Source organism: Zosterops lateralis (assembly GCF_965231275.1).
Source record: "Zosterops lateralis genome assembly, chromosome: 15".
NCBI classification, from domain to species: Eukaryota; Metazoa; Chordata; class Aves; order Passeriformes; family Zosteropidae; genus Zosterops; species Zosterops lateralis.
The window spans coordinates 7,066,468-7,092,865 of NC_139775.1; the positions used below are offsets into that span (position 1 = coordinate 7,066,468).

A 26,398-nucleotide genomic window follows, 5' to 3' on the forward strand; every position below is an offset into this window, starting at 1 on the left:
CACTCCTGTGCCATCCCTCGGTGTCCCCACAAGTGTGCCATCCCTCGGTGTCCCCACACCTGTGCCATCCCTCAGTGTCCCCCACACTTCTGCCGTGTCTCAGTGTCCCCACAAGTGTGCCATCCCTCGGTGTCCCCACACCTGTGCCATCCCTCAGTGTCCTCACTCCTGTGCCATCCCTCAGTGTCCCCACACTTCTGCCGTGTCTCAGTGTCCCCACACCTGTGCCATCCCTCAGTGTCCCCACACCTGTGCCATCCCTCGGTGTCCCCACACCTGTGCCATCCCTCGGTGTCCCCACACCTGTGCCATCCCTCGGTGTCCCCACTCCGCGCTCCAGCGCCGCCGTGCCCGTGCCCGTCCCACGGAGCCGCCCCGGGGCTTTGCGGTGTCTGCGCCTCCCCTGCTCCTGCTTCCCCAAACGCCCGGGTATTCCCTCCCTAATGATCTTTCCCTCTCGCCTTCGTGTCCTCGCTCCAGGAACCGGGCACTAAACCCGGAGCTGAGTCGAGCCCGGAGCCTCCTCCCGGCTCATGCAGCCCCACAGTTTGCCCAGGGCTCTGTTATTATCCCGCATCCCTGTAATTAGCTGCTTAGGCTGTGATTGCCCCATTGTCCGCTGGATGGGCTTAATCATTCTTTTCTCCTACAGTGGCAATTTTGTTCCAATTAATTATTTCAGTTTGAACAGCAATAGCTGGTTGAGTTTAGAGAGAAATTAAAAGGGTAGGGAAGGATAATGAGGAATGAGCTAACTAGGGAGAGGTTGCAGACAGGGCTGCACGGGTCCCTGCTTCTCTTCCAGCCTCTTGCTTGCTCCCCAGAGAGCTTTATAGAGCTGGGAAATGCTCATGGGAGGGAGCTCGGAGATCTCTCACCCCGCCGGGCTGACCCAAACACTGCCCTAAAACACGTTTGGTCACAGCCAAGAGCAAAGTGCCGTGTCCCTCACTAACACGGGAGCGCTCAGCAGCACAGGTGACGTTCTCAAGGTGATTCCGGATGAGATTGATCTGGGATCAGATTTAAAAATTTAAAAATAAATAAATTTAAGGTTAGCCCAGGTTTTGAAGGAAGTGAAAGAAAAAAATTAACACCTTTACAAAAGATTTACAAAAATGCTGCCTGTAAAATTCATGTATAATTCAATGAATTCCAGAGTAGTTTGAATATTTAAATTATGTACGGTCAAAGCAATAAAAAAACCCCTGCCTTTCCTCGCTCTGAGAACTCTCCCCAGTGCCCCCTCCCCAAAAGGCAGCTCCTGCTATTGAGCCTCATCGCTCTGAAGAAATGGAGCTCGACTGGAAAAACAGGGCCGAGAGCGGCTGCTGTTCCCTCGCTCCTGCAGGCGGCTGCGGGCCCAGGCAGCGCGTTGCCAGGGCGATGGGCACTGCTGCCACAGCCCTGCGGAGGGTGATGGGCACCGGGACTGACCCCACCGGAGCCCGGGGCAGCCGGGCCGAGCAGGGGAGGATGGAGCAGCCGAGCTCCCAGCGCTGGCACCGGAGGATGGAGGGGTCTCGTCCTCTCCTCTTGCCTCTCTCAGGGTCTCAGGGGCTGCAGGAGGGTTGCTCTGGCCTCACTGCACCATCCCCCATGTTGGTCCTTCAAACCCCCAGGGGTGTGTTGGTCTCCTCTCAGCTCCAGGGCTGGGACGTGGCAGCTCCGGCTTCTGGCTGCAGCCAGGAAAAAACAGGGAAAATACCAACAAACTGCTCCCTCTGCCCCTCCCTCCGCCCTCTCTCCAAATGCTGTAAATTTTCATTAGTATTCTGTAATTTAATGATCTGTTCCCAAGAGAAAATTAGTCTTCAATTTACCAAAACTTCCCTGTTAATTTAAGTGTAATAGTGGGGAGCTCTGCTCATGCTGGAGCCGCATCCTGAGCTCCCTCCTCTGCCTGGGGAAGGGCAGGAGTGAGGGATAATTCTAATAACACACTAAAATCCCTCAGAAATCTTCCATCCAGGACTCCAAAGGTGTTTCTAGGAGCAAGGAAAGGAATTTCCTCCTGAAACAAGAGTTTATTTTGAACCCGGCAAACTCCAGCCCAGCTGGAGGTTGGTGCTGGAAGACTGGGAGAGGCAGAATTTGCTGGGGACGTGCCGGGGCTGCCAGATGAGCCACCCGTGCTCACCCAGGAGGCAGCTGCCACCAAACCCTCAGGGCTTTTAAACCATCAGTGGGCACCGGGCCCTGGAGCATCCTTGGCAGAGCTCCACCCTTCTGTGCAAAACTTTCCCTGGGTGAGGGAGGGCCAGGGCGGCTCTGAGGCTGCTGCAGGTCCCTGGGTGCAGGGCCAGGGCTCCAGGCTCTCTGCCCACCCTGCCCAGGTGGCTCTGAGGGCATCCCTGCCCCAGCTGGTGCTGGGTGTCAGCCCCTCCTCAGCACACACTGATGTGGATGGTGCTGGCTCTGCTCGTTAGGAGCTCTGGCAAGGAGTAGGTGCTGGGAGTCTCCGTGCAGGGAAAGTGCTGCAAGAGGAGCTCATTAATTTGAAATATTGGGTCCAGAGGGCTCATTTGTCTGAGATCAGTTCACTGTTTTTTCTAGTAATGTGGAAAATGAGGGAGGGGGACCTGAGCCTCTCCTCAGTGACTGGCTCTGTGATTTACCCCTTTCTCATTCACGTCCTCTCCTTCAAATTGTCTTTAACACTATTTATTTTCCATGGGCCTTAAGCCTACCCATGTGGAACATTTGTAACCCTTCACTCCCACGATACTGCACCTGTGGGACAGACACTGGACAGGTTTGTCCAGCCTGGCTCTGCAGGGATGATTTTAATGCCCCCTGCTCAGGCCCAGGTGGTCCCCAGCATGCACTGCCATGTATTTGTTGTCAGCTCCTGGTCTCTGCAGCAGCAGGTTCGTGTCTCCTGTTGCCTCCCTGGTGCTGGTGGGTGGCTGCTGGGCAGAGCCTGCTCCTCCAAAGGGTCAGCAGGGGCTGATCCTGGCTCTGGCACAGACACCAGCACAAAGAGCTGCCAGATGCTGTTGTGTGGAGAGGCTCTGATGTCAGCTGAACCCTTACTGGATGATTTCCCTTGGTTTTCTGGGCAGATTTAGGGCAGAGGCAGGTGAAGGACACCTGTGCACTGGCTCCTGCCCCGGTGGGGCTGCAGTCCCACCCTGCTGGCAGCCCCACAGCCACACCCTGTCCTGGCAGCAATCTTGCCCTTTGCCTCCCACTGCTAATAAAGGCAGAGCTGAAAAATCACAGCAAGGATTGGAGGGGAACTCTGGAGTCATCCCCTGGCCCATGGCAGGGAACAGGGCTGAGTTCTCTCCATGGGTGTGGGAGGAGGCCACACTTTGAGCTCCCTGGAGCTGATGGAGGTGATGGCCATGGGGCTGCTGAGCCCCTGCCAGCACTGCTGCACCCACCAAAGGACACCTCAGCACCCCTCCAAGCCCCCCTGCACCTCTGCTGCTTCCCCAGCCAGCCCTGCCCCAGACGTGGTTAAATTAGAAGGGAAATCTATTTCCTGTTTAAAGAAAGAAACAAAACAGGGGAGCAAAGTCAGTGTTAAATATAGATATATGATATGTAAATGAATCTGACAACTGAGTGAATAAAAAATGAAGGTTTAAATTATTGAAGGGTGGGAGGAGATAGCACATGCAAATAGCATTAATGTGGAAAGAGGCAGTGCTCAGAACAGGGAAAGGAGGTTTTGAAATGTAATTATTTCTTTTAAGAAAAGGGCTACACATAAAATAAAAGCCAACAGAGCTGCTGTGTGTGTTTGTCTCAAAGCCTTTTCTCTCCTGCCTGTCCCTTTATCCTTCTGGCCTTTTTTTCCCCCTGCAAAGCAAAGAGAGAAATCAAAGGCCACTGAGTTTTTTTAGCTTTAATTAAAATAAGATAAATTAAGTTTTAGTTGCTCACAAGAACAACTGAGACCCAGGGATGGCTGATCACAGGCTGCTGAGAGAGCAGGAGCAGGTGTTTGGTAATTGCTTTGGTGGGGACAGGGTGCTGTGTCTGTCAGAGCCAGAGCAGTGACAGCCACCCCCTGGAATGGGTGGGGACCTCCAGCACTTTGCAGGGGAAGCATGGGCTTAACTTCCATGGAGAAACACCCACTTGATGTTAGCCTGCCAGGAGGGTTTCAGTACAGCTCTTCTGTGCAGACACTTGGCTGGGTTTTGTTCCTGTTCCTCCTGGTGCTGCAGAGCTCGTGGGGCAGGATCAGACAGAGATGGGGCTGGCTGTGGGATCATTAGCAATTCAGTATTGGAAATAAGAAACTCACTGGTGATTTTTACCAGTGGTAAAACTGACAAGGAATTCTGGTAGTCAATTTTCAGGTGCAGAAAATGTCCCCATCACCTTCCTCACAGCTGTATTTCTGCCTCCCTGACCCTCTGCAGAACTGACAGAGCAGGTTATGGGTTCCCTTTCCCTAATTCAGAATGTGATGGCTCGGGACGAGTTGTTAAAGCCAGAGATCAAAATGTCATTTATTAGAAAAGAGCCTCCCTGGGGATTCTTATCCTTGGTTCATAATTTGTCGTGTGCTGACAGTGAGCTCTGTTGTGTCTAATCTGTCTTTCTGGCTGTTTACACAGCCCTCACTGTGGTGGCACCTGAGTGTCTCCCATGGCTTAAAAAATGATGGTTTGCTTCCCACTTCCTCTCATGCTCTGCAGAGCCACAAGGGCTGTATGGAAACATATGGAACAGATTTTCCTGTTCCCTTCCAAGGTACCAGAGGTAGAGGGTCCTCCCCAGGGGTCTGCACAGGGTGTGGTGACCTCAGACACTGCTGTCAAAGGTGCTCTGGTGGTGGCTGCTGTCACGGAGCTGTGTGTGAGCTCAGGGTGGCCCTGGCGTGCCCCACATCACGTCAGACTACCCTGGCATTAGCTCCTGCCTGGTGTGGGCCATGGGCAGGCAGAAGGTGAGGGCAGGGTGGTGTTCCAGCCCACAGTGGGGACCCCAGGTGGGCCCTGCTTGGCTGGTGCATCCTGGCAGGACACCAGAGCCATCCAGGCCGACTCTCCAGACATTGAGACAGGACCCAGGAGCAGTTCCTGCCCTCTAAATGATAAATGACCCTGCACCACTATCAGGCACACGAATAGTGTTTGTCACTGCCAGCCTTTCATGACATAATTCTGCACAGTGACTGATACATCCTGCTGCAGGTGATCCGACATCTCTGGGATGTATGGAACGGTTTGCTCTGTCTGTGCCATTGCCCAGGCTGGCTCAGGGGTTTGTGCCCCCTGCATGAACTCAGTAAAGCAATATTTTCCCCCCTAGACACTTCTGCATCAATGAAATGAGGGGTGGAAGAGAATTCCTCCATGGATCCCTCTCATTTTCACTGTCTGCTTGACAGATGCCATTCCTGCCCCTTGTCAGGCCAGGTCCCGGGGCTGGGGTGGCACAGAGCCATCCCCTGGTCCAGCCTCTCTGCAGGGCTCAGGGCACTGGCCCCTGCGGCGCCTCTGTCTCTCAGCTCCACGGCTGCCACGGTTCCCGTGGCTCCGGTGGCTCCCAGTCCATCCCAGTGCGGGTCCTTTCCTCCCCGGTTTGTCTCCATGACGACGCGCTCTCCCTGCCGCAGAGCATCCTTGGCTCGCCACTTCCAGCGCTGCATTTGTACTCGCAGCCTTTGTCTCCCGCCTGGCGCTGGCAGCCGGCCAGGCCAGGCATCCATTTCAAAGCAGCCTTTGTTTTATCGGTGCAGTAGCTGCTTAGAAATCCGTGGGATTCAATCAGGGTGAGAACACTGTGTTTCCCCGCTCTCCTCCTTTCCCCAGCCGAGCTGGTGTGAGCACATCGCCTGGCAGAGGGCGGCGGGACGGGGCTGTGCCAGCGGCCACACATCGGGCGGGCAGCAGCAAGCGGGGGCAGGCGTTTCCCTCCTCTCCCCCTCCCCAGGCACAGCTGACATTTCCTTGCACGGTCAGATGTGCCATTTTCAGCACAGCCCTGTCCTGCAGGCTTAGGGGCAGCCAGATCTCCTGAACTGAGATAGTCGTTAAGATTGCAGCCCCCAGCAGAGGAAAAAAGTGCTTGGGGTGAACTCGAAGCCCAAAGCTGAGATCGTGGCCGAGCTCACTGCCTGTTCTCCTCTGTGACTGCCAGCTCTGCCACAGGCAGGGCAGAGCCAGCTTGCTGGGCAGTGCAATCCATTAATTATCCAGCCTTACTTCCAGGGAGTTCAAGGCTTCAAAGAATGGATGATGTTACACGTCTGCTCAAGCGTGCAAAGCCAGGTACAAAAGTATGTGCAGGTGTATTATTGAGGGTTTGTGGGGACTCCAGTTTCCAGGCACCCTCCCCAGGGCACAGGGAGGCAGCCGGGGGGGGGGGGATACAAAAAGGAGCTGTGAAGTGTCATTGCTGAGCTCCTGGTGCTCCCCAGGGCATCCCTCAGAGCACAGAGTGAGGCAGGAGGGAAGTGAGAGGATAACAGGAGAACACTGAATACTTTGTTAAGGGCAGAAGCAACAGCTGTGTGTCAGCCTTGCCCAGAAAAAAAATGTCTCCAGGAGAACCTGTCCTCTGAAACAGACCTCTGGGAAGGCAGCAGGGGCTGGGCAGCCAGTCCTGGGGCAGCAGCTGAGGGGAGTTTATCCAGCAGTTTGTCCTACCCTGCTGCTGTTGGACTGGAACTCCAACTTCAGCCTTGGGCCACATCACTCAGAGCCTGGCTGTGCCAAGCAGGGCTGCAGCTGGAGGGGGCACAAAGAGCTGGTCTCGAGGGCCTCACTGGAAAGACCTTTCATGGTGTTAAACCTCAGACACTCTCCTAAGGGATTCACTGCACCAGTATGGTGAGATGGAACCACCTCAGCACTGCAGTGCCTGCAGCTGGGGTCACTGGGAGAACTGGGAGCACAGGGAGTGCTGGGACCACTGGGAGGATCAGGAGCACGGGAGTTCAGCTCCCACAGAAAGAGCATGGCAGGTGCCAGCTGTGCTCAGGCACAACAGCAGCCAGAAGAGCCACCCTGGCATCACTGACATGACTTTGTATGAGGACACTTCCCCACCTTGAGACAGTCCCAGGAGGTAAAAAGTGCCAGAGTTCTTGCTGTGGTCTGTGGTGCTGCTCAATAAAGTGTGTCCTGGCCCCGTTTTATTCTCCATAATTAGGAAACTCAGCAGACAAATCGCTCTCTGAAGCCTAAACCGGAGCATGTTGCTGGCACAGAAAGAACTGGTCTGCGGCAGAGCAGGAATCGTTTGTGCCATTTCAGTGAGAAGTGCAAAGGAAATGGGGGAAACCTGTTAATCTGGTGCTGTGCTGGAAAAGGGCAGGTGTGAGCGAGGTGATCGATGAGCATTGATCAGGAAGGGCTCAGTGCTGTCGGACACGATGTAGGACAGGGCACAGGAGCACAGGGTGTGCAGCCCCGGGGCAGGTGAGGGCTGCCCGGCTGCAGTCCCTGCCCCAGCCCCGCCGAACCGGCCCCTCCCGGCTCCAGGTGCTCCCGGGCCCCTCCAGGGGCTCTGGAATTTTCACTGGAGAAGCGGCTCATGTCTCTCTCACCAATTCACCAGTCGAGGTTAATCCTGGAGGGCTGGATTTGTCCTCTGCCGTTGGTCCAGCCGGGCTGAAGGCAGGGGAAGCTGTTTCCTCTGTGAACATCGCTGTTTGCATGAAGCCACTGCAAATAACTGAGGCTGGAGAGCAGAAATAGGAGGGGAAGAACTTTTCCCTGCACGCATCATCTGTATCTTCTTGCTGGTGGTTTGTAGCTCTGTGGGCTCTCCAAAAAACGCCCCACTACTTTTTGAAATTGCATTTCTGGTTAGCAAAAACCTAGAAACAAGCTAGAAAGAGCTGTGGCTGTGGAAGGGAGTCCAGCGTGTGCAGAGCCAGCAGATTCATGTGGGCAAATTGGCTCAGCCGCCCACAGGGCAGGTGATGCCCAGGGTGGCTGGACCCACTGCTGTGGCAGCATCTCAAGGGGAACCTTTGGAGCTGGGGGTCCCCCACGAGAGATTTGGACTGGGCCACATTCACTGACACCAGAGCAATGAGGAGCATGGCCCCTGGGGAGGGCTGCAGTAAATCCCACCACTGTGATTTCCTTTGGAAGTGCAATGCAGCCCGGGTAAATAAATAAAGATTGGATCTTGTCAGTCTCTCGTACTGCACCACTTCCAAGCACAGGGACACGAGGCTGCCGTAATTGGCTGGATGCAGAGCGAAATCCAGGCTCAGGGATTCCATTTTGCAGTTGGCAGCCTTCCCAAACGCAGATCAGGGAATGCGAGTTGGACTGGCTTTAAAACACAGGAAAATCCTTTATCTTTGATATTATTTTTTTTTTTGCTGATGTAAAGGGTAGGATTAAATCCTCATTTAATAAGCCCAAGTGCCCGCTCTGCCCTGCTCTGAGAGCGCTGCCAAGGCGCTGGGGCCCGGAGGAAAGGCAGGGAATGTTCTCCCCGGCATAGATCCCATGGCTGTTCGCTGCTGCTGCAGCCCCAGAAACGAAAATGACTGTGTAACCCCCGGCCTCAGCACGGGCTGGTGTTCGCTGCTTTCCAGGTCTGTTTCCAGCTGCTTTCGGGGCTGATTGGAAGGCAAGCCCAACATTTTCTGCTACCAACTTCCAGTTATATAATTTGTGGGTTTTTCTCCTAATTAAAGATCCTCAGAGCCCCCAGCGTTGCTGTCTAACACACAGCCCAGCTGACTGCACTGACAGGCTCTGGGGCAGGGATTGTTTTATCAGTAAGTGCTGCCTGTTCAGTACCTTTATATTGCTGCCTCTTACCGTCTCCTGTGCTATTTTTAAACCCTTAAATAAAGCGTCTACAATGAAAAAGAAAGGAGCCTCCTTGCAGAGGAACACAGAGCCACCACATTGATGAGGAGACTGTTTTCTCTTGTCTGTCAAATCAGCTCATTTAGATTATTTAAGTCAAGAGCAATTTTGCAAACAATCTGTTTTGCCGGTGACAGCGGCTCCGCTCAGTGTAACGATTCTGAACGGAGCAAGCGGCTGCAAGTTATTGACAGCAAATTCTCCACGTCCCCAGGCCCCAGCTTCTCCCCAGACAGCCCCAGCTCTGTTTTCCCCAGACGTGAAGCTGAAAGTATTTTCTAACATGTTGGCTTCCTTTGCCTTGAGAGCAAACTGCAGCTGAAGGGAAAGGGCGGAGGGGATGGGAACGCTGAAATGGCGCCAGCTCCTCTTTAACTGTTTTCTCTGCCTCCTGCAGTTTATTCTCTTGCTCTGCTGATATGAAAATCCTAATTAAAAAGTGAATGGGGATGTGACGATGGGAGGACGTGTGTGTGTGCCAGGCTGGCAGGGTGCAGGTGGTGGCTGCTGTTGCTGGGAGAGGGTATTTGGGGATCACTGCCCAGGAGGGCATGTTTGCCCAGTGGTGAAAGTGTAACTGCATGGGTCCATCCCTGCCAGCTGCCTGAATGCGGGCTGCTTGTTTGCCCTTGAAGAGCTGCTTCCATTATTTGTAATTTCTAATGCCATGTGTGACCAGAGTGCTGCAGAGCTATTCAAACCCACATCAGGGAAGGACAGCAGTGCCAGGGTGAGGAGGGAGCAGTATGAGCTGGTTCCTCCTTGCCCTGCCCAGAGTGCTCCTTCCCATCCAGGAGATCCCTGGGGACAGGGATCCCATGAGGAGGAGAAGCACTGACATTTGACAGGTGGGGGTTAAGGATTTATCTACCCTTCAAGGAGAAAGCAGCTTGCAAGTTGGGTAGTTACGAACATAATTTTAAGCACAGAGGTGTTTTGCTGTCTCTTTGCTGGCAGAATCAGAATCTGGGGCCTTAGCAAAGAAGTCCAAAGGTGCAAGCTTCAGAGAGCACCAAGGGAATCAAAGAACAAAAAAAAAAGAACTGTAGTAAGCAGAAGAGACAGTCCTCCAGAACCTCAGTTCCCAAATAACTCTACACTCAGCACATATTAAGGCTAAAACCAGGAGTGGTTCACATCTGAGTGCTGCTTCCAGCCAGCACCCAGTACCACTGCTTTGGATGATGGGCTTTTGCATGGGTGAAGCTCAATCTGCTGGTTCCTCTCAGAAGAAAACATTTTTCCTATTTGAGGATTCCTGCATTTCCCAGGAATTGACCAGTTTCATACGTGTCAGAACTCAGCTGAGCAGTGTCACTTGTGAGAGTGAGAGGTAAGATCATGAGGCTGAGAGGCTTTGCTGATGCTGTATAGCAGCTGCAGCACTTACATGCAGAAGGAAATCCACTGCTGCAGCAGAGTTGCTAGGAGCACGTGCATAAATAACATTAGAGAACAATCTAAAATAATAAAGAAAGCTGCAGACCTTGACTATGAATTTTATTGACAGTGGCACAATAGAGTTAACAAACTGACATAACAGGAGCACATAATGAATTCATCAGCCTTCCCAACTGAGGACAGACTTAACAGCAGCCCTCCTACACCACGTGTAGTGCCTCCAAAGAGACATGAAACAGGGCTGCTGTGAATGGAACAGTGAGAGAGAGCTGAGTCACACTTCAGGAAATAATGGCTTTCAGTTACACACAATTACATGACAGTCCAAACTTTTTCGTATGAAGAAAAATAAACAAGACCAAATTAACTTACAAGTTATTACAAGACACTGAGAAACTGATTTCAAACTGTCACTTTAGGGCTGTGCCTGTTCAGCTCACTGCGATGCACTCTGCATTACTGAGCCTCTGAGGACACAAATACACTCACCAGCTACTGTGCATTGTCATAAACCTTGCCTCTAATACTGTGGGATCTTCCTCAGCTGAAAAACACTGTACTTCATTCATGCTGGCAGAAAGACAGTGGATGCTGCAGCAGATTTCCAGGGACAACGGCTCATGTGCCCAGGGCATCTGTTTGTCCCACAGAGGAATCAAACACCATTCCTTTCCTCACCAGCATTGCTAAGAATGGTAAAGGCCAGCTGAAACTGGGCTGGACAATGCTGGGGCCAATGTGCAGCTGGAGGCAAGGAGAGAGCAAGAACTTCCCTGTGCCAACAGAACCTTGGTTGGGAGTGCTTGGCAGATGCAGAACCACGTACTGGGAATTCTTGTCCACTTCCCTTGATCCTGACATTAGTGCTCTCAATTCTAGTCCACTATCCAGTTCAGTCCTTTGACTGATTTGATTTTTTTTTAATTTCTGGGATATTGTTACTTAAGGCTAGTCCAGTGACAGAGCGTGGCTTGTACTGCTCACTCTTCCTTTGCTGTATTTGAGGTGCCTGGAATTCCTGTGTGTGACTGGGATAACTAAAAACCACATCTGTGTGTGGGACCTCATTGCTCCTCACAACTGCCCAGCCAGGAGGGTGTAGTGAGGTGGGGTCACCTCCTCTGCCCTGCTGCAGAGGGAGGACAAGAGGACATGGCCTTCAACTGAGACACGGGAGGTTCAGATTAGATATTAGAATTTTTTTCTTCACTTTTCAAGCGGTCAGGCTTTGGAAGGGACTACCCAGGGAGGTGGTGGAGTCCCCATCCCTGGGAGTGTTTGAGAGGTGTGTGATCTGGCACTAGGTGATGTAGTTTTGGTATTTAAGGGTTACAGCGGCAGCGCTGGTGGAAGGTTGGACTGGATGATCTTAAAGGTCTCTTCCAACCTTGACCATAAAATAACAGACTCTGCGGAGCGGGAAGGGGCCCCCATGGACGATCCGGTCCAGCTCCCGGCTGTGCAGAGAACACCCAACAACCCCACCCCGGGCACCCCTGGAGCTGTGGCCGTTCCCTGGGGAGCCTGGGCACCCTCTGGGGGAAGAGCCTTTCCCTCATCTCCAGCCCAAATCCCCCCGGCAGAGCCGAACTGACGGTTCTGTGACTGCGGGACCCCGGCCTGAGGCTCCCGTGCTCTCAGCCCCGCAGGGCCCGGCCTCGGGGCCCCGCTCCCCGTCCCTGCCTCGTTTCCCCCGTGCTGGGTCCTACTGCAGGCCCTGCTCCTCCCGTGCCGGTCCCGCTCCCTGCCCCTTCCCGGCCCCGCTCCCCCCGTTCCCTGCCCCATTGCCGGCCCCGCTCCCCCCATTGCCGGCCCCGTTCCGGCCCCGCTCCCCCCATTGCCTCCCCCCATTGCCGCCCCGTTCCGGCCCCGTTCCCCCCATTGCCTCCCCCCGTTCCCGGCCCCGTTCCGGCCCCGCTCCCCCCGTTCCCGGCCCCGTTCCGGCCCCGCTCCCCCCATTGCCGGCCCCGCTCCGGCCCCGCTCCCCCCGTGGGGCGCCCCGGAAGCGCGGCCGGGGCGGGTTCGCTTCCTGCGCGCGGGGCGGGCGGCGGCGGCGGCAGGAAATGGCGGCGGAGCTGCGGCTGCAGCTGCCGGGCCCTCCCGCTCCGCAGCGCCGGGCTCAGCCCGCCTAGAGCCGCCGGCCGCGCCGGGCCCGCGCCGCAGCCTCCGGGACGGACTCCGAGCACTTTACATACATGAGGTACCGGGGCGGGCGGCGCCGGGCCGGGCCGGGCCGGGCGGGGATGGGCCGGGCGGCGGGGGAAGCCCCGCGGAGCCGCAGCCGAGGGGATCGGGCTCCCCGCCCGGGAGTGCCGCGGCCCCCTCACGGAGCGATGCGTCCCGTTCTCCCCGGGCCGGGCCGATCCGTGCCCTCCGCAGCCCGGAGTTCGCTCCTGAGGGGCCGGCAGTGCCCGCGGCCGCCGGTGCGGCACGGAGGGCCCCGGTGCGGCACGGAGGGTCCCGGTGCGGCACGGAGGGCCCCGGTGCGGCACGGAGGGCCCCGGTGCGGCACGGAGAGCCCCGGTGCGGCACGGAGGGCCCCGGTGCGGCACGGAGAGCCCCGGTGCGGCACGGAGGGCCCCGGTGCGGCACGGAGAGCCCCGGTGCGGCACGGAGGGTCCCGGTGCGGCACGGAGAGCCCCGGTGCGGCACGGAGGGCCCCGGTGCGGCACGGAGGGTCCCGGTGCGGCACGGAGGGTCCCGGTGCGGCACGGAGAGCCCCGGTGCGGCACGGAGGGCCCCGGTGCGGCACGGAGAGCCCCGGTGCGGCACGGAGAGCCCCGGTGCGGCACGGAGGGTCCCGGTGCGGCACGGAGGGTCCCGGTGCGGCTCCGAGAGCCCCGCTGCTGTTCTCGAACCGCGTCCGCGGGCTGAAGTGATGCAGCAGAATTGTTTTCCCCAAAGTCCTTGAGACGGTGGAGTGCAGGGAGGGCACACGGGGATGGGTGCGGGGCGCAGGGCCGGGGGCAGAGGCGGCAGGGCCGGGGACAGCGATGATTCCCCGGGCTGGCGGATCCCGCTGCCCCCGCCGCCCCTGGGGACACCCCCCGGGCCATCCCCGCTCTCCTCCTGGCCGACCCCACCTGGAGATCCCTGTGCATCCTGACCCGCACCGGTTTTATTTTCGTGCTGCATTGCTGTTGACATGGAAACCAATACCACTTTCTGTTCCAGAGAATTGGAAGCTAAAGCTACCAAAGAAGTCGAAAGAAAACTAAGCAGGTAAGAGACTCATTTAAATTCCCTCCCACAGTTCAGATGGAAAGGTGGCCTAGGGCTGGGAATAGTTGTGGGCTTTATCACAAGCTTTAATCTCTTGTTAATTGTAAGGATAAAAAAAAAAACCCTCTGAATTTGAAAACGTTCTCTATTGCATGGAGAAAGGTCTGCAAGCTTAGTTAATTCCGTAGTTTAAACACCTTTTTAGCTGTTTTTTTTGTGTGTGTGTGCAACAACTTCAGATGTTTAATACAGTTTCTTTAATAGGGGAGGTTTTTGAAGAGAAAAATAACTTTTCTGCACTAAGTTGTAGTACCTAACAATAACTGAAAAATTAATGTAGGGTTTGGGGTTTTCTTATACACTTCAGCCAAACATTGTTTGGAGGCAAGACAGTTGTGGCAAGATCTTGAATAAACTCTGTGTTGCCATGTTACTACTGGCTCTGCCTCTTTTGCCATGAGGAGTTAGCTGGTGAATTTCCTGTTTATGTGTAGATTTTAGAATGAGAACTTAACAGAATGCGCTCGGGAGTTAACTCCTTAACTCGAGAGTTCCGAGTCATGTTGAACTAAGAATTCTGTGCCATAACATGTATCACTTTTGTATTTAAGTAGTTTCTTCTGCACCATTTGTTTTTGGTCAGGTGACTTTCTCACAGGTATCTGCTCTATTGGTTGCATTCTTGGTTTTCGACTTCAGTCCTACTTCCTTTTTGGGTTTTCAGTTAGACCTTTCAAGGCCTTTTGCTAGTGATCTGTTAAAGGTGTTTCCACTGGGGCCGTTTGAAATGTGCCCAAAGTTTGGGTACAGCTGATAGAATCTCAGGTTTGGTGGCCTGCCTTTTTCCTTCTTTCCTGTGCCCCAGCAGTCTCCAGCTTCCAGGCTGAGCTATGGTTGTGAAAACTGATTTCCTTCCCGCTGCTCTCAGTGCGTTTCTTCCTTTCTTTTTTTGTTTTTTGGTAATACACTTAAGCTTGAATGATTTTTTTCCATGTTGTTGTTGAAATACAGGGAATAATTGGGGTACATGAGAACCTTTAAGGTACCTTTGGCACATTGCTGTTAACCCATCAGTGTTCAGGGGCTCAATTGCATTCACAGTGCCAGAGGTGATTTCAGAACTGTTATTCAGAGTGACAGAGTGCTAAGTTCAGAGCAGTACTTGGGGCCAGACTAAGTCAGGAGATCTTCCCATTTTTATGACCTTAGCAGAGATCTTGTCGTGCTGGCAGGCAGTGCCGAGAGTGAGAAGTGAAAGAAAACTACAGAACTTCCAAAATTCGGTGCTTGGAGAGTAAATTCTGCCATGGAACAGGTCCCCATGCTTCTCTGACTCAGAGGAGTATGTTTTACTCATTTAAAAGATTCAGAACTGGTTTGAAGTTCACATTAATGCCCCAGCTGGTTTATGTTTAGCCAGGGAGCTCTCGCTGTGTGAGCGCACAGCTGATAAACCGTGGCATGCCTGCACTGGATAGACCTGATTAATTGTTTTACTGGGGTAGACCTCAGCAGATAGCCTTCGTTCTTCCTCCAATGTCATTATTTACAGTCTTATTAAATTACCCAGTCCAACTGTAAAAGACTAAATATCCTTTCCTGGGAAGGTACACAGACCTGTGCTGGAGTTTATGTTAATCTCAGATTTCACAGTGTGGATGTAGACTGTGAACTCCACGGGATGTTGGCTTTGCTTTGTGTGTGTTCTAAAGTCACTTCTGGAGTTTATGCTTATAAATTAATGGGTAGCAAATACACTTTTTAATCTTACTGGGAATATTGGCCTAGACTGTGGGTTTGTGATAGGATAAGTATTACAGCTTTCAGCGCAGCTTGCTTATCCAGTTGGAGTGATTCCTGTTTTACACTCAGGATTAGCATTTGGCTTGTGTGGCCTTTTGGAAAAGAATCCTCATTTGGCCCTGTGTTCTCTCTAAAATTCATACATGCCTGGTGCTGTGCAAATACTCCTGGTCTCAGAAATAAGCTTAGTGCATGAAAGTGATTCAGAGAAATCCATTGCACACTCTACTGTGACATCATGTTACAAATGAAATGTCACCTCATCAGCCACAACAAGAGCTGTTTGCTGTTAACTGGGGAAATCTAAGAGTTAAAATTTGGTTAAAATCAGGACTGCTAAAAGTCACCATTTAGTTCTTCTGATTTAAGCAATAACTTTTCAATTCTGTTTGGTAAACAGGGCTTTCCTGCCTCATTTATGTGGAACTGAGAGAAGGTAAATATCTGACGTGTTGACAATCATTTTCGCAAACCCAGGGGTTTGACTGTTGCTTCACAAGCATGCAAACCATAGGGAAGAGTCTCCATTGCTTCCATCCACCTGTGATTCTGCCCACCTTGGTTGCAGACTGGCCAAGCTTTGGGAGAGCAAATTTCTCACCTCTAGATTTCATCCATGTATTCTGTAAAGTTGCTACTGTACAGTTGATTTTTACGCTTTCACGGAACAATAACCACAATATTTCTGTGATATTTTTCTTATCTGCTGCAGGGAAAACATAGAACTGGCCCAGTGATAGAGACAGATAAAACCAGGGAGAAATGTAGTTGTTTCTGTTGATGTGTAAGCATTTGATTTTCTGTTTGGTTTCTGGGGGTGTGTCTTTTTCCTGATAAACTTTCTACAGAGAGATATCTGCTGTGTAATGGGAGGAGTTTATTGCAGAGAAAACATTCTGTCCATGCTTTCAAGACCTTTACAGATACTTGGGTAAAATGACACATCCCTTTCTCCTGCACAGACACTTTTTGAGGCTGTACAGGGTTGCAGGTGGTCCCCATGAGGTCCCTGTGGTGGTTGAGTGCCACAGCAGCCCCTGTGCAGGCAGTGCTGCCTCTGCAGCAGGGACACTGCAGCAGCCTGGAGCTGATGCTGGGCTTGAGCAGTTTAATCTGCCTTCCTGGGCTCCTCATTTGTTACAGGAAGATAGGGATTGTTTATGGCTGCTGCTGGAGTCTAGTGTAGCTGGATGATAAACTTCTGGGAAAGAGATCTGTCTTTTGTCTGCTTACGTAGCAGTGAACATCTTGGATGGAACTCAAGGGCAGAACTAACACAAATATTCCAGAATTGTGGTCCATTTGTAGTCCTTGTAGTTGGTAGCATCATTCTGATGAGGCAGCTTGTGTATTAGGGGAATGGGAAAGCTGAGTGGATTCCAGGTGATTGGTAGTGGCAGACATGGTAGGTAGAGTCCTGTCACTTCACTTTTAGGGTGGTAATTTAAAGACTGAGGTATTTAAAAGCAAAAAAGAAAGTAGCTGATACGTATTTACTTATTAATTATTCATTTAAGTATTTTTTCCAGTTTTTAGTTTGGCAGTACCTCTCCTCTCTGTTAATAGCTGGAAAGAACACACACACACACACTTGTCTGGAAATGAGTGGGTTTGTTTTGTTCTCACTGCCTGAGGCTCTCAGTGCTCTGAGGAACACGCTGGGTGGGTTCAGGTGCCAGAGCTTTTCCATCTGAGGCACTGGCAGGGTTTGTTGGATTGTTTTGTTAACTTCAAAGTACTGGTGTCTATTCCATAAACTCCAAGTGCTCCTTTGGTGTAGTGTGCTGTTTTGTGGATGGCATCAATAAAGGAACTGTAGGATCCCATTTTAATCAAAATACACATTTTATAATTGATTTTTGTAGAATGCTGGTGAGTAGAGGAAAGCTAGCTATTGGTTTTTACAGAACCTGAGAAATCACTTTCATTGGCAATTTTATGCAATGGTGTCATTTCAAAAAACTAAAAGATGAGGGAACTTGTAGGTCAGAAAACAGAAGATTTCTCAGTCTCAGCAACATTTGAAAGTCTGTAGAAGATCAGCTGTACGTTGAACACGTGGTGCTGTCTTTGCAGAATTGTTAAAGATCTTTCAATCCCTGCTACTTAGCTGTAGATACCTGGCAGTGTTCCACCTGTAGCACTGCAAGTTAATTTATAACTAGAAGAAGAGCAAATGGTAGAATTTACTTATTTCCGAAAAATTATTTTTAATATGTCCATCACTGGAAATTTTACATTGGTTTCAGAAACTGCTGTGTATAATCATTTCTAATTCTTACTTTTGTGTTTGCTCCATACCTCTGTTCATCCCTCCAGTGATGGGATTCTTGTAACTCTCATTTCCTCAGTGTGGAGATAGAATTTTGTTTTTATTGTGGCAAAACGTGTTGCCCTTTGATATACTGTAACAGCAAAGATAGCAAAGCTGCACAAACCTTAATTACTGCATCCTCAGCCTGCCTGCCCAGGGAAGTACAGGTGAACTTGATTTTGCTCTTCTGCAACATAAGAATAAAGGTTAAGTGTGTTTATTTCAGCTCAGGTATTTTTACAATGCTAAGGTGGAGCTTTAGAAATTAAAGATTAATAGTCCTCTTTTTTTTCAAGAAGTAAAGTAATAAGTGAAGCATGTTTTGATACAAATATTACCTGAGATGTCTGCAGTTTGAGCATGACAGCTTTTTCCACTTCAGAAGCCAAATGACAAATCAAGCCGTACAAAAATAAAATGCCTTGTACTGTCTTGATAACCTGTCTTAGAAGACTAAAAAGTTGGTTTTGTTTGTTTTGATTTTTTTAATAGCTTAATTGAGAAAAACATTTTAGTAGTTTGTTGTTTTTTCCCCCCTGTATATAAAGAAGAATTGTGCTGGGGTACACAATTGGAACAAAAATTTACTGTTAAATAAATAACGTTAAATATTTATCTGACCCTCGGTCTGCTTAAATTTACACAGATAACAGCAGCTTCTCCTTGGCCCATCTTCGGAGCCATCAAATGTGCAGTCTCTCCTGAGAGCAAGATCCATTTTCATTTTACCTCACTTGAAAATAAAGCACCTTTCAAGTTAAGCTGTTGAAACCAGAGGCCTTTGTTCTGTCTCCGATGTGGATTTCCTATTGCCAGGGTGTTTTATTTTCACTTGATCTAAATTGAAAAATATGGCTTGCATTTCTGCTAAGGCCATTTAACCTTGAGCAGGCTAATCCCGTTACACAGGAGGAGGAGGAGGAGGACATTGCCTGTGTGTTCTGGTGGAAGTTGGATGCCTGACAGGGGAAATCACAGATTCCTGTTTATATATTCACGTTATCAGCGTAATGCTCACTCCTTGCTTTGCCTCGGCCACCTGACACACCAGTGTGCTGCTGGAAACACTTTGGCCACACAAGGCTGATGGATTAAGTCTCTCAAGTATAGGGAAAAGCCCAGCAAAGGCACTTGTTAATTTTATGGCTTTGTGTTGTTGTGCTGTAAGGGACTGTGGAGCTGCTGCTGGTTTGTCCTCACGAGCAGGGAGCTCTTGGTCCCAGGTGATAAATGGGAAATGCCACCTTCCACTTCTGTTCCTCAAGGAGCAGCATCAGAAATGGAGCTTGTTTGTTATGTCTTCTAGCAGAGGTTGGAGTCAGAGGCAACAATCCCATAATTTGCTGTCTGGTGAGAGGCCTGTGGATTTGTGTGTTGGGAAGAATAAAGGAGGCTCATGCTTCCAGCTGTCAGAAATGGAAATATAGCTGTTCTGTTTGAGACTGGTGACTTAATAGGCAAATGTGAATTTTTGTCTCAGGCCTGTCTTACTTGAAGGGTTAAGTTTTCAGAGAAGGGCAGGGACAGGAAGGGCTTTGCTGCTGCTGCTTAGTTGTGCCAGTTGGGTTAGTTTTGCTCTGAGATTTGATGTTATAGTGGTAATTAATACTCTTAAAAACTTATAATGAACTATAGGTCAATGTTTTTCATGTAGGGAATACCTAGAGTCCTGATCCTAATCATAGGAGGGTTTTATGTCTCCTAAGATAGTTTTGTAATCTAAAACCTGTTTGTTTTAGAAAGATAAAAATTGAATGAACACAGTGTCAGAATTTAGGAGTTCTGTTGTTGCTGTGTGAAAAAAACACCACAATGCTGTGGTAGAATATTCCAGAGATATTGGTATGTTAGTTGTTAGCACCTGTATTCCCAAAATGAAATGTAGGTGTGTTGATTTAACTGTAGCAGGATGGATGAGGTTTTTTCTTTCCTGTGAAAATACTACTTTACATTCTGCTTGCTCTTGAACGTGCTACAGCTTTCTTCTAAAAGCGGAATGATTTTTCAGTTAATGCAGTTTTGGCGTGTGACAGACTGAAATCTGTTATACAAAGCAGGTGCTGGTGGCTGTCTTAGCTCCTAGAACTCTGCTCAGGTTATTGTGGATGCTGTAACTCAGCTGTAGCCCCAGCAGGCAGTCAGAGGTGAGCCCAGCACTGAGTCCCCGAGGAGCAAACCAGTGGTTCTGCTCTGAATGGAAGGAGCTGTGCATGAACTGGGTTTCATGTCAGGAAGGAGCTGTTACCTGTTTTTCTCCAGCTCAAATTGCCTGTTAAAATTTGGACTGTCCCAAATTAACCCAAGCTGAGGGTCAGTCTCACCAACATCCCTGTGGTTCCAAATGCTCAGGGTGTGACAGCAAGGGGCAAAACTGACTGAGGAGTCACCTCTGTAGAGCATGGATGTCACTGCAGGTTAATCATCACCTCAGACTTGCACAGGAGCCAGGGATTGCTCTAAATGAAACTGGCCAGCTGGAATTGTTTCTGTAGTTAGGTGTCTGACCTCTTAGTTGTCCATGAAGTCATTTTTGAGACCTAATTGTAAATGCAAGATTGCTTTTGCAGTGAGACCGTCCTCGGTGGGTCTTGCAGCCAGCTGATGAAGCTGTGATAAAATGCAAAACAGCCACATTGTGTTTGATGGGTTGTGATTCCTCTGGCAGTGCGTGGGGAGGTCTCAGAAATAACACTTTTGGGTAATTATTTTGCATACCTTAGCATGTCAGAAGCCATTCTTCCTTTAAAGAAATAACTAATGCTTGCTTTCTGTTATTAGAAAAATCTTAGTAGCCAGAATTTGGTCAGTGGAAGCTGATGCCTGCACTTGCTTGGAAAGGAACTTGAGCTGAGTTAAAACTAAATTTAAAGTTAAAACCAGAATTAACTGGTTGTTTATATATCTAAAAAAGTAATGGAAGTTTTAGTACCTTTGGACTATCTTGTGGTTTAATACATTGAATTTGCATTGCTTCTGACAGACATCAAAATATCTTATTTAAAACTGGAGGTTTATGGGTGGTTTGTGGTGAAAAAGGAGTCAGCTCAGTGTTTTGAGGAAGATCCAAACCATGTAGTCACTGCCCCATATTGACATTGTTAGTTCTTTTTCTCCAAAAAGCTTTTGGAGTCTGTTTTTAAGCAGCATAAGCTGGGCAGTGCTGTTCCTGCTCAGCCTTGTTTTGAGCAGAAATACTGTGTATCAAGTGACGTTAATTAAAGTGCCAAGTTTTGGTTTCACTTCTGACAAGTTACGTTTTTGTTTCTCGGTCAGGGAGCTCTAAAATGGCCCTGCTGGTGCCAACTGTGGTCTGTCTCTGCCCACATCCCCCCTGTTTCCTGGCAGAGGGGGTTTGGGGTGAGGGAGATGGGGCAGATGCACAGGGTGTGTGTGTGTGGCTTAGGCTGGGATGTGCCAGAGCTCAGTCACACCAGTTCAGGGAGATTAAATAACATCTGAATTTGCTGGCTTTTGAACCAAATTCAAGTCTAAATCTCTATTCTAAGCTTTGGAATAAAGAACTCTTTGCATGTAGCTTGACACCACATCTGCCTGAAGTCCTGTCACTGGTGGCTTACACTGAGGGACAGTCCCTGTAGAAATAGGATCCAATTAGAAGCAAAATTCCCCAGTTCCTTTTGTGTCACTGTGAAATAATTGGTCTAAAATGAATCTTAGTGTGTACAGATTGTATTTTGGGAGAGTTAATTACAAACTGTGTGGTTCAGGGATTTAGTGCAAGAAGAGGAAGAACAGTTGATGGAAGAAAGGAAAAAGAGAAAAGAAGACAAAAAGAAGAAGGAAGCTGCTCAGAAAAAGGTATGTGGAGCACTGAGATTAAACCCCTGTGCTTGGAGGTGACTTGTTTTATCACTAGTAAAAACAACTGTTTCCTTATTAATTTAATGTTTTAAATGTGCTGTCTATTGTTTAGAGGTGACTGGCATATTGAGCCTTGTAATTGGCTCTGTGTAGCTTCTTACAAAACTAAATTTTCTTCTGAGATGACCCTTCTTTTCCTGATTGTTAATTGAGCCAGTCTCAGGTCTGAAGCACCTCAATGTTAGTGTATTTACTAGTAGAATAAAAGCACTATTTTAAGGCAGCGGGTTTCAGCTGCATTCTTATTTTAATAGATCTTCTTATTCTTCAGTATGGAAACATGCTATGAAAGAATTTGTAGTTAGGGAATAAAAATTTTCATAAAAAAGAAAATATTGACAGCAAAGATGTTTAGGGATGGAGATGTCGCAGAAATGCTTGTAAATACTTCAGAATCCCTGTTAACTGACAAGATCCTCATCATGGCCATCGATTCTAAATATTGACCCTGAGCTTGAGAGGAGCTGGTAAAAGCAGTTTTTAAACATGTGCATTTCAGTAAGAGCAGAGTGAACCTGCTCAGGAGTTGTGATCCCACTGCCTGATGCTGGCTATGGCTCCAGGAACAGACTGGTTTGTTTTACAGCCACAGGCTTGCCAGCAAAACCTCCCAAGCCCTGAGCTGAGCCCTGATGGAGTCTGGAAGAGCCCAGCCTAAACCTGCTCACTGTGTTCTCTTGGGCACCAGCAGCTCAGCACAGAAAGCAGCCAGGAGCCCTAGCTGTGCCCCTGGCTCTCCAGGGCCTCTCCAGGTGCTGTAGGTCATCAGAAACAGCAAAAAAAGTTTTGAAAAGTGCTGAGTTCTCGTTCTCCCATCCATGACCCAAGTGGCAGGCTGATGAGCTGGGTCACAGCTGGGCAGGGGGAGAGCACAAACTCTCCAGAGAAAGCCCTGAACATGCACAGGCACAGCAAGAGGCAAAGAGGCAACACATACCCGTGCTGTGAGGGACAAACCAGTGCTAGGGGTTAATGCATGGAGTCTTCCAGTAACTGAGACTGCAGGGAGTGGTGGAGGGACAGCAGCAATCCCAGAGGTGACACTTGGGCTGTGGAAGGGCTGTGCTGTGCCCCCATCCTGGTGCTCAGCAGAGTTCTGGATGTATCCACTGGCTTTTTGTGCAGTATGAACACTTGGCTCAGCCAGGTGCTGGAACACAGAACGCTGGGGTTCTGAGGGCACAGAGCCACCCAAGGGCTCAGAGTGGAAGTTTTAACCATATTTGTTGAGCAAAAAGCCTAATGAGGAGTTGTGGTGGTATGTGGTGGCCCCACATGCAGCTCCTTTCTTTGGGAGGCTGGGAAGGAGGGAGAGCAGCCCTGGAGCACAGGGGAGGAGCTGGTGCTTTAAGGAGGCCCTTCCTGAGCACAATCTCACTGTGGTGCACAGTTAAAGCCACACCACTGAGGTGCATTTCCATACAAGAAATGTTTCTCTCCCATTTCATCCTGTGATAAACTTTTATTCAAGATCTCTCATCTTGGCCATATCACAGGTGTAACCCATTGAATCTTGCAAATGAAAGACTTGAAGCTTTGGCATTTGCTCTCTTATTCTTTTCCATTTCCAGGTCACTCCCCCTTCCCTGCCCTGTTCTGCAATAAAAGTGGTGGCAGCTCTTTGCTTCCAGGCACAGTTTTTAACTCGCTTAAAACATCTTAATTTGCAAGTTTAATTCGGTCTGTTTCATGTAGTTATCTTTCAAATTAATTTTGTCTTCTGTAACATTTAAACAGCTTTTTAAACATAAGGAATAATAGGCCTGGGTTGGTTAGAGAGAGGCTTCTGAAGTAGATAATTAAATAACTGGAAACCATTTAAAAAGAGGAAAGTCAAAAGCTAATGTTGCTTTATGAAGTGGCACATGTACTGTGGTTTCTCTCTTATCTGCACAAATCACTGACACTTCTTTTTTCTTGTTCTAGGCCATTGAACAAAAAATCAAAGGTAAGTTACTTTACAGTTAGTTCTACTCTCTGTATTATTTCTGGGGTTTTAAAAATGTTGAATCAAATGTGTCACCTGAAATCTCCTCCCAAAAGTGACAGATGGGACCCTTGAGACTTCAGCTGCACTTTTTCAAAGTGACCATAAAAATCTAGAAGAGTAACAGCAAAGAGTAGAGTTTATCCAGGGGTTGGAGTTGCTGATCTTCCTGTTTTCCATTCTTATTTACTTACAGAGCACCAGGCATAGACATAATACCTGATATTCCCTTCCTTGCTTGCTGTTTTTCCTTCCCCTTTCTTGCTTCATTTGAAAAGTGTACCAACACTTCAGAATAACTGTGTATAGGATGGATCTGTTTAAAACTTAATTTACAAATATTCTAAGTGCAAATGGGATTGGGAACACGTGATGGACAAGTAATTAATATGTCCAGTTTTAACTGCTGCATATGGAGAGCTCACCCCACAAAATGATCAGGATGCCAGTACCCAACAGTTGTAATTTCAATATTCATGGCAGGTGGGAGCACTATGGTTTTCTGAGTGTTCGTGGGGTTTGTATGGATCTCCATCCCAACTAGCCTCTAAAAAGGGGAAAAAAAGATTATTTTCACTTTCTCTTGAATGAACTGTAGCTCCTCACCTGTTAGTTGGGAAGTGCACAGTAATTGCTGAAGTTCTCATGTAGAGTGCTTGCTGAAACCCTGTTTTCTGGGAACCCTGGTTTAATTTAGCACTCACTGGAGCAGTGGCAGATGCTCCAGAAGCTTCAGAGCCTTGCTTAGCAGAGATGTAATTCCTGCTGGAAAAACCCAAAATTGTTTGAAGACTGGTGGGGCTTGAAGGCAGGGGGCTGGCAGAGGGCACAGTGTGCTGGGGAAGAGGCAGGGAGGCACAAAGTGCCCCTTCCCAAGGTGGGTGATGAGGAACATCACAAATGTTCAGGAGCATCACACAGAGCTGGGCTGTGCTGGGAGTGCAGCAGGCAGGTTGTCCTCATGTCACCATGCTCTGCAGCACCCATTCCCAGCTCTCAGGAGGGACAGCTGATCTGAGTGCAGTGTGTACTCTGGTGGGTGTGTTTAAGTGGGAAAAACACCTGGATTGAGGAGGACCAGTGGATTTTTGGTGTGTGAGGATGCTGTGGGGAGGGAGCCGTGCTGCTGTGAGTAGGAAGTTCTGCTGCCTGGGGAGGCTGATGGGTTGGTTTTGAAAAAGGGATTGCTGGAGGCAGAGGGAGCTGCCAGAGCCTGGAGTGAGCTGCAGGAGTATGTGCACACAGGAGAAGCTGCTGTTATGTGTCCCACCACCCTCTGAGCTGCACCAGGCTGACCAGGGATCCCACCCTGTGGCCACTGAAATCCATTGGGAGTTCCAGGTTTGTCTTTGGGCACGGGACAGAACCATTAATAAAATTGCTGGGAGACTATTTTAGTTAACAAATATTCTTCATTTGCTTTTCCAAGCAGTGCATGGAATTGTGTTTGAATACAAGCTAAGGGTGGGTTTTCTTCTGTACAGTCCTGCCATAAGGCTTCTAGGATAATAGACCAAATTTAAAGAATTACAAAAATGTCTGGGTTTATTCTGAAGTGATAAAAAAACATGTCTGAAAAGACAGTGAAGAAGGAAAATGATAGAATACTTTGCTGTATAATAATGAGCACTTGGAGTGCCCATTTGACCCGTGTGCTTGGGCTGCTCTGGCGTCACATCAGGGCTGAGGCTGCACAAGCAAATGGCTAAAAATAGCATGAACCAGGAGAGCAGGAATTCTGCTTGGGAGGCTAGCCGGTGGGAATCTTCACATGGAATGAAAATGTCTTTCTTCTGAAGGACAGAGTAATTAATTTTTTTATTATTATTTTTTTTTCTGCTTTGAGGCTTAACATTCACGGATGGAAGTGTTAAGTTCCAACTTAATTATGTTATTATTTAAAGAGTATTTCATAAAGTTCAGCAGGAATTTAGAGCTGTCAGAGAAACATAAACTGGCAGTGCTGTGAAATAAAAGACATCATGAGATACGGATACACAACTTTTTTGCTACAGTTTCTATAGGAACAAAACGCAAAGCTTGTGTTGCACATGGCTCTTGCCTTGATTCACCAGTTTTGCCTCCTTGTATTCAGGATGCAAATTAATGTTTCATTAGTTTCCAAGTTTCCATCATGTTAATGTCTTAAATAATTTATTCTGTGCATGAGCTGAAGATAAAATACAAGAGTATAGGATCTCTAAATAATTCAGAATTATGTGCCTCTTTCAGAAAAGAAGCTGGTTAAGTGCTGTGGGTGGGAAGGGAGGGTATTTCTTGGTTTTAAGTGTAGTTTGGACAGCTCCAAACTGTTGTTTTAGCTAAGGAAGAAATTGCTGTTGTACCAGCTGAAGCAGCTCCCAGTGTTCATGTAAAATGACAAGAACCTTCCAAGGAAGTTCGTGGAGCTGGGGGTTTTCCTGTCAGGATTGGGAATGAAAGTAATGAAAAAGATGCTAACAACGTTTCTGGTACCAGCAGCATTTTAATACCAAAGTTAAAAATGCACATATGGCATTTCTGCAGATTTCAGGGATTCTGACCTGCCTGGTTTGATCCAGCTGGTTTTATTAAAGGAGGGAAGAGTGTTTGGGAGAGTTGGAGGGAAGTCTATTAGTTAGTTGCTAAGTGGAAAGTTTATCTGTTTGTGCAGCAGCTGGCACATCATGTGCCTTCCCAGTGCTCTTGTACCGGGTATTTTAGGGAAGAAAAAAAAAAAAAAAAAAAAAAAACCACCAAAAAGTATAATTTGAGTTCCTATTTGTTGAAAGTACTGTAGAATTGTCAGTTGTGATGTTCCTTCTAGCCTGGCAAAATACGTCCTTTTGCTGTGTTTAAAGTCAGTCCATTTATCCTGAATTTCCTCTAAGCCAAAACTCTGCCCAGTGGCCCCAGGTAGTGCTGATGGAGCCCACACTGGAGGAAAGGCTCTTTGGGGAGGATGTTTGAGCTGGGCTCTGCGCGATGCTCCGGACTGGGAGCTCA

The 26,398-nt window shown here is 49.1% G+C and overlaps 1 protein-coding gene across 4 annotated transcripts in view; it reads left to right on the forward strand.

Moving 5' to 3' along the window:
• Nucleotides 1–12,264: 12,264 nt before the first annotated feature.
• The window catches only part of TNRC6A (trinucleotide repeat containing adaptor 6A), a 43,144-nt gene continuing 29,010 nt past the window's right edge, over nucleotides 12,265–26,398 (forward strand). For 2 of the 4 annotated variants that reach the window (XM_083872271.1, XM_083872273.1), the window contains exons 1-5: nucleotides 12,265–12,405; nucleotides 13,380–13,427; nucleotides 15,631–15,666; nucleotides 21,273–21,363; nucleotides 23,353–23,374. In XM_083872271.1, the coding sequence (XP_083728397.1) occupies nucleotides 12,401–12,405; nucleotides 13,380–13,427; nucleotides 15,631–15,666; nucleotides 21,273–21,363; nucleotides 23,353–23,374 (202 nt within the window). In that variant the 5' untranslated portion in view covers nucleotides 12,265–12,400. The remainder of the gene's footprint in view (nucleotides 12,406–13,379; nucleotides 13,428–15,630; nucleotides 15,667–21,272; nucleotides 21,364–23,352; nucleotides 23,375–26,398) is intronic. The other 2 variants (XM_083872272.1, XM_083872274.1) reach the window with 1 other exon arrangement.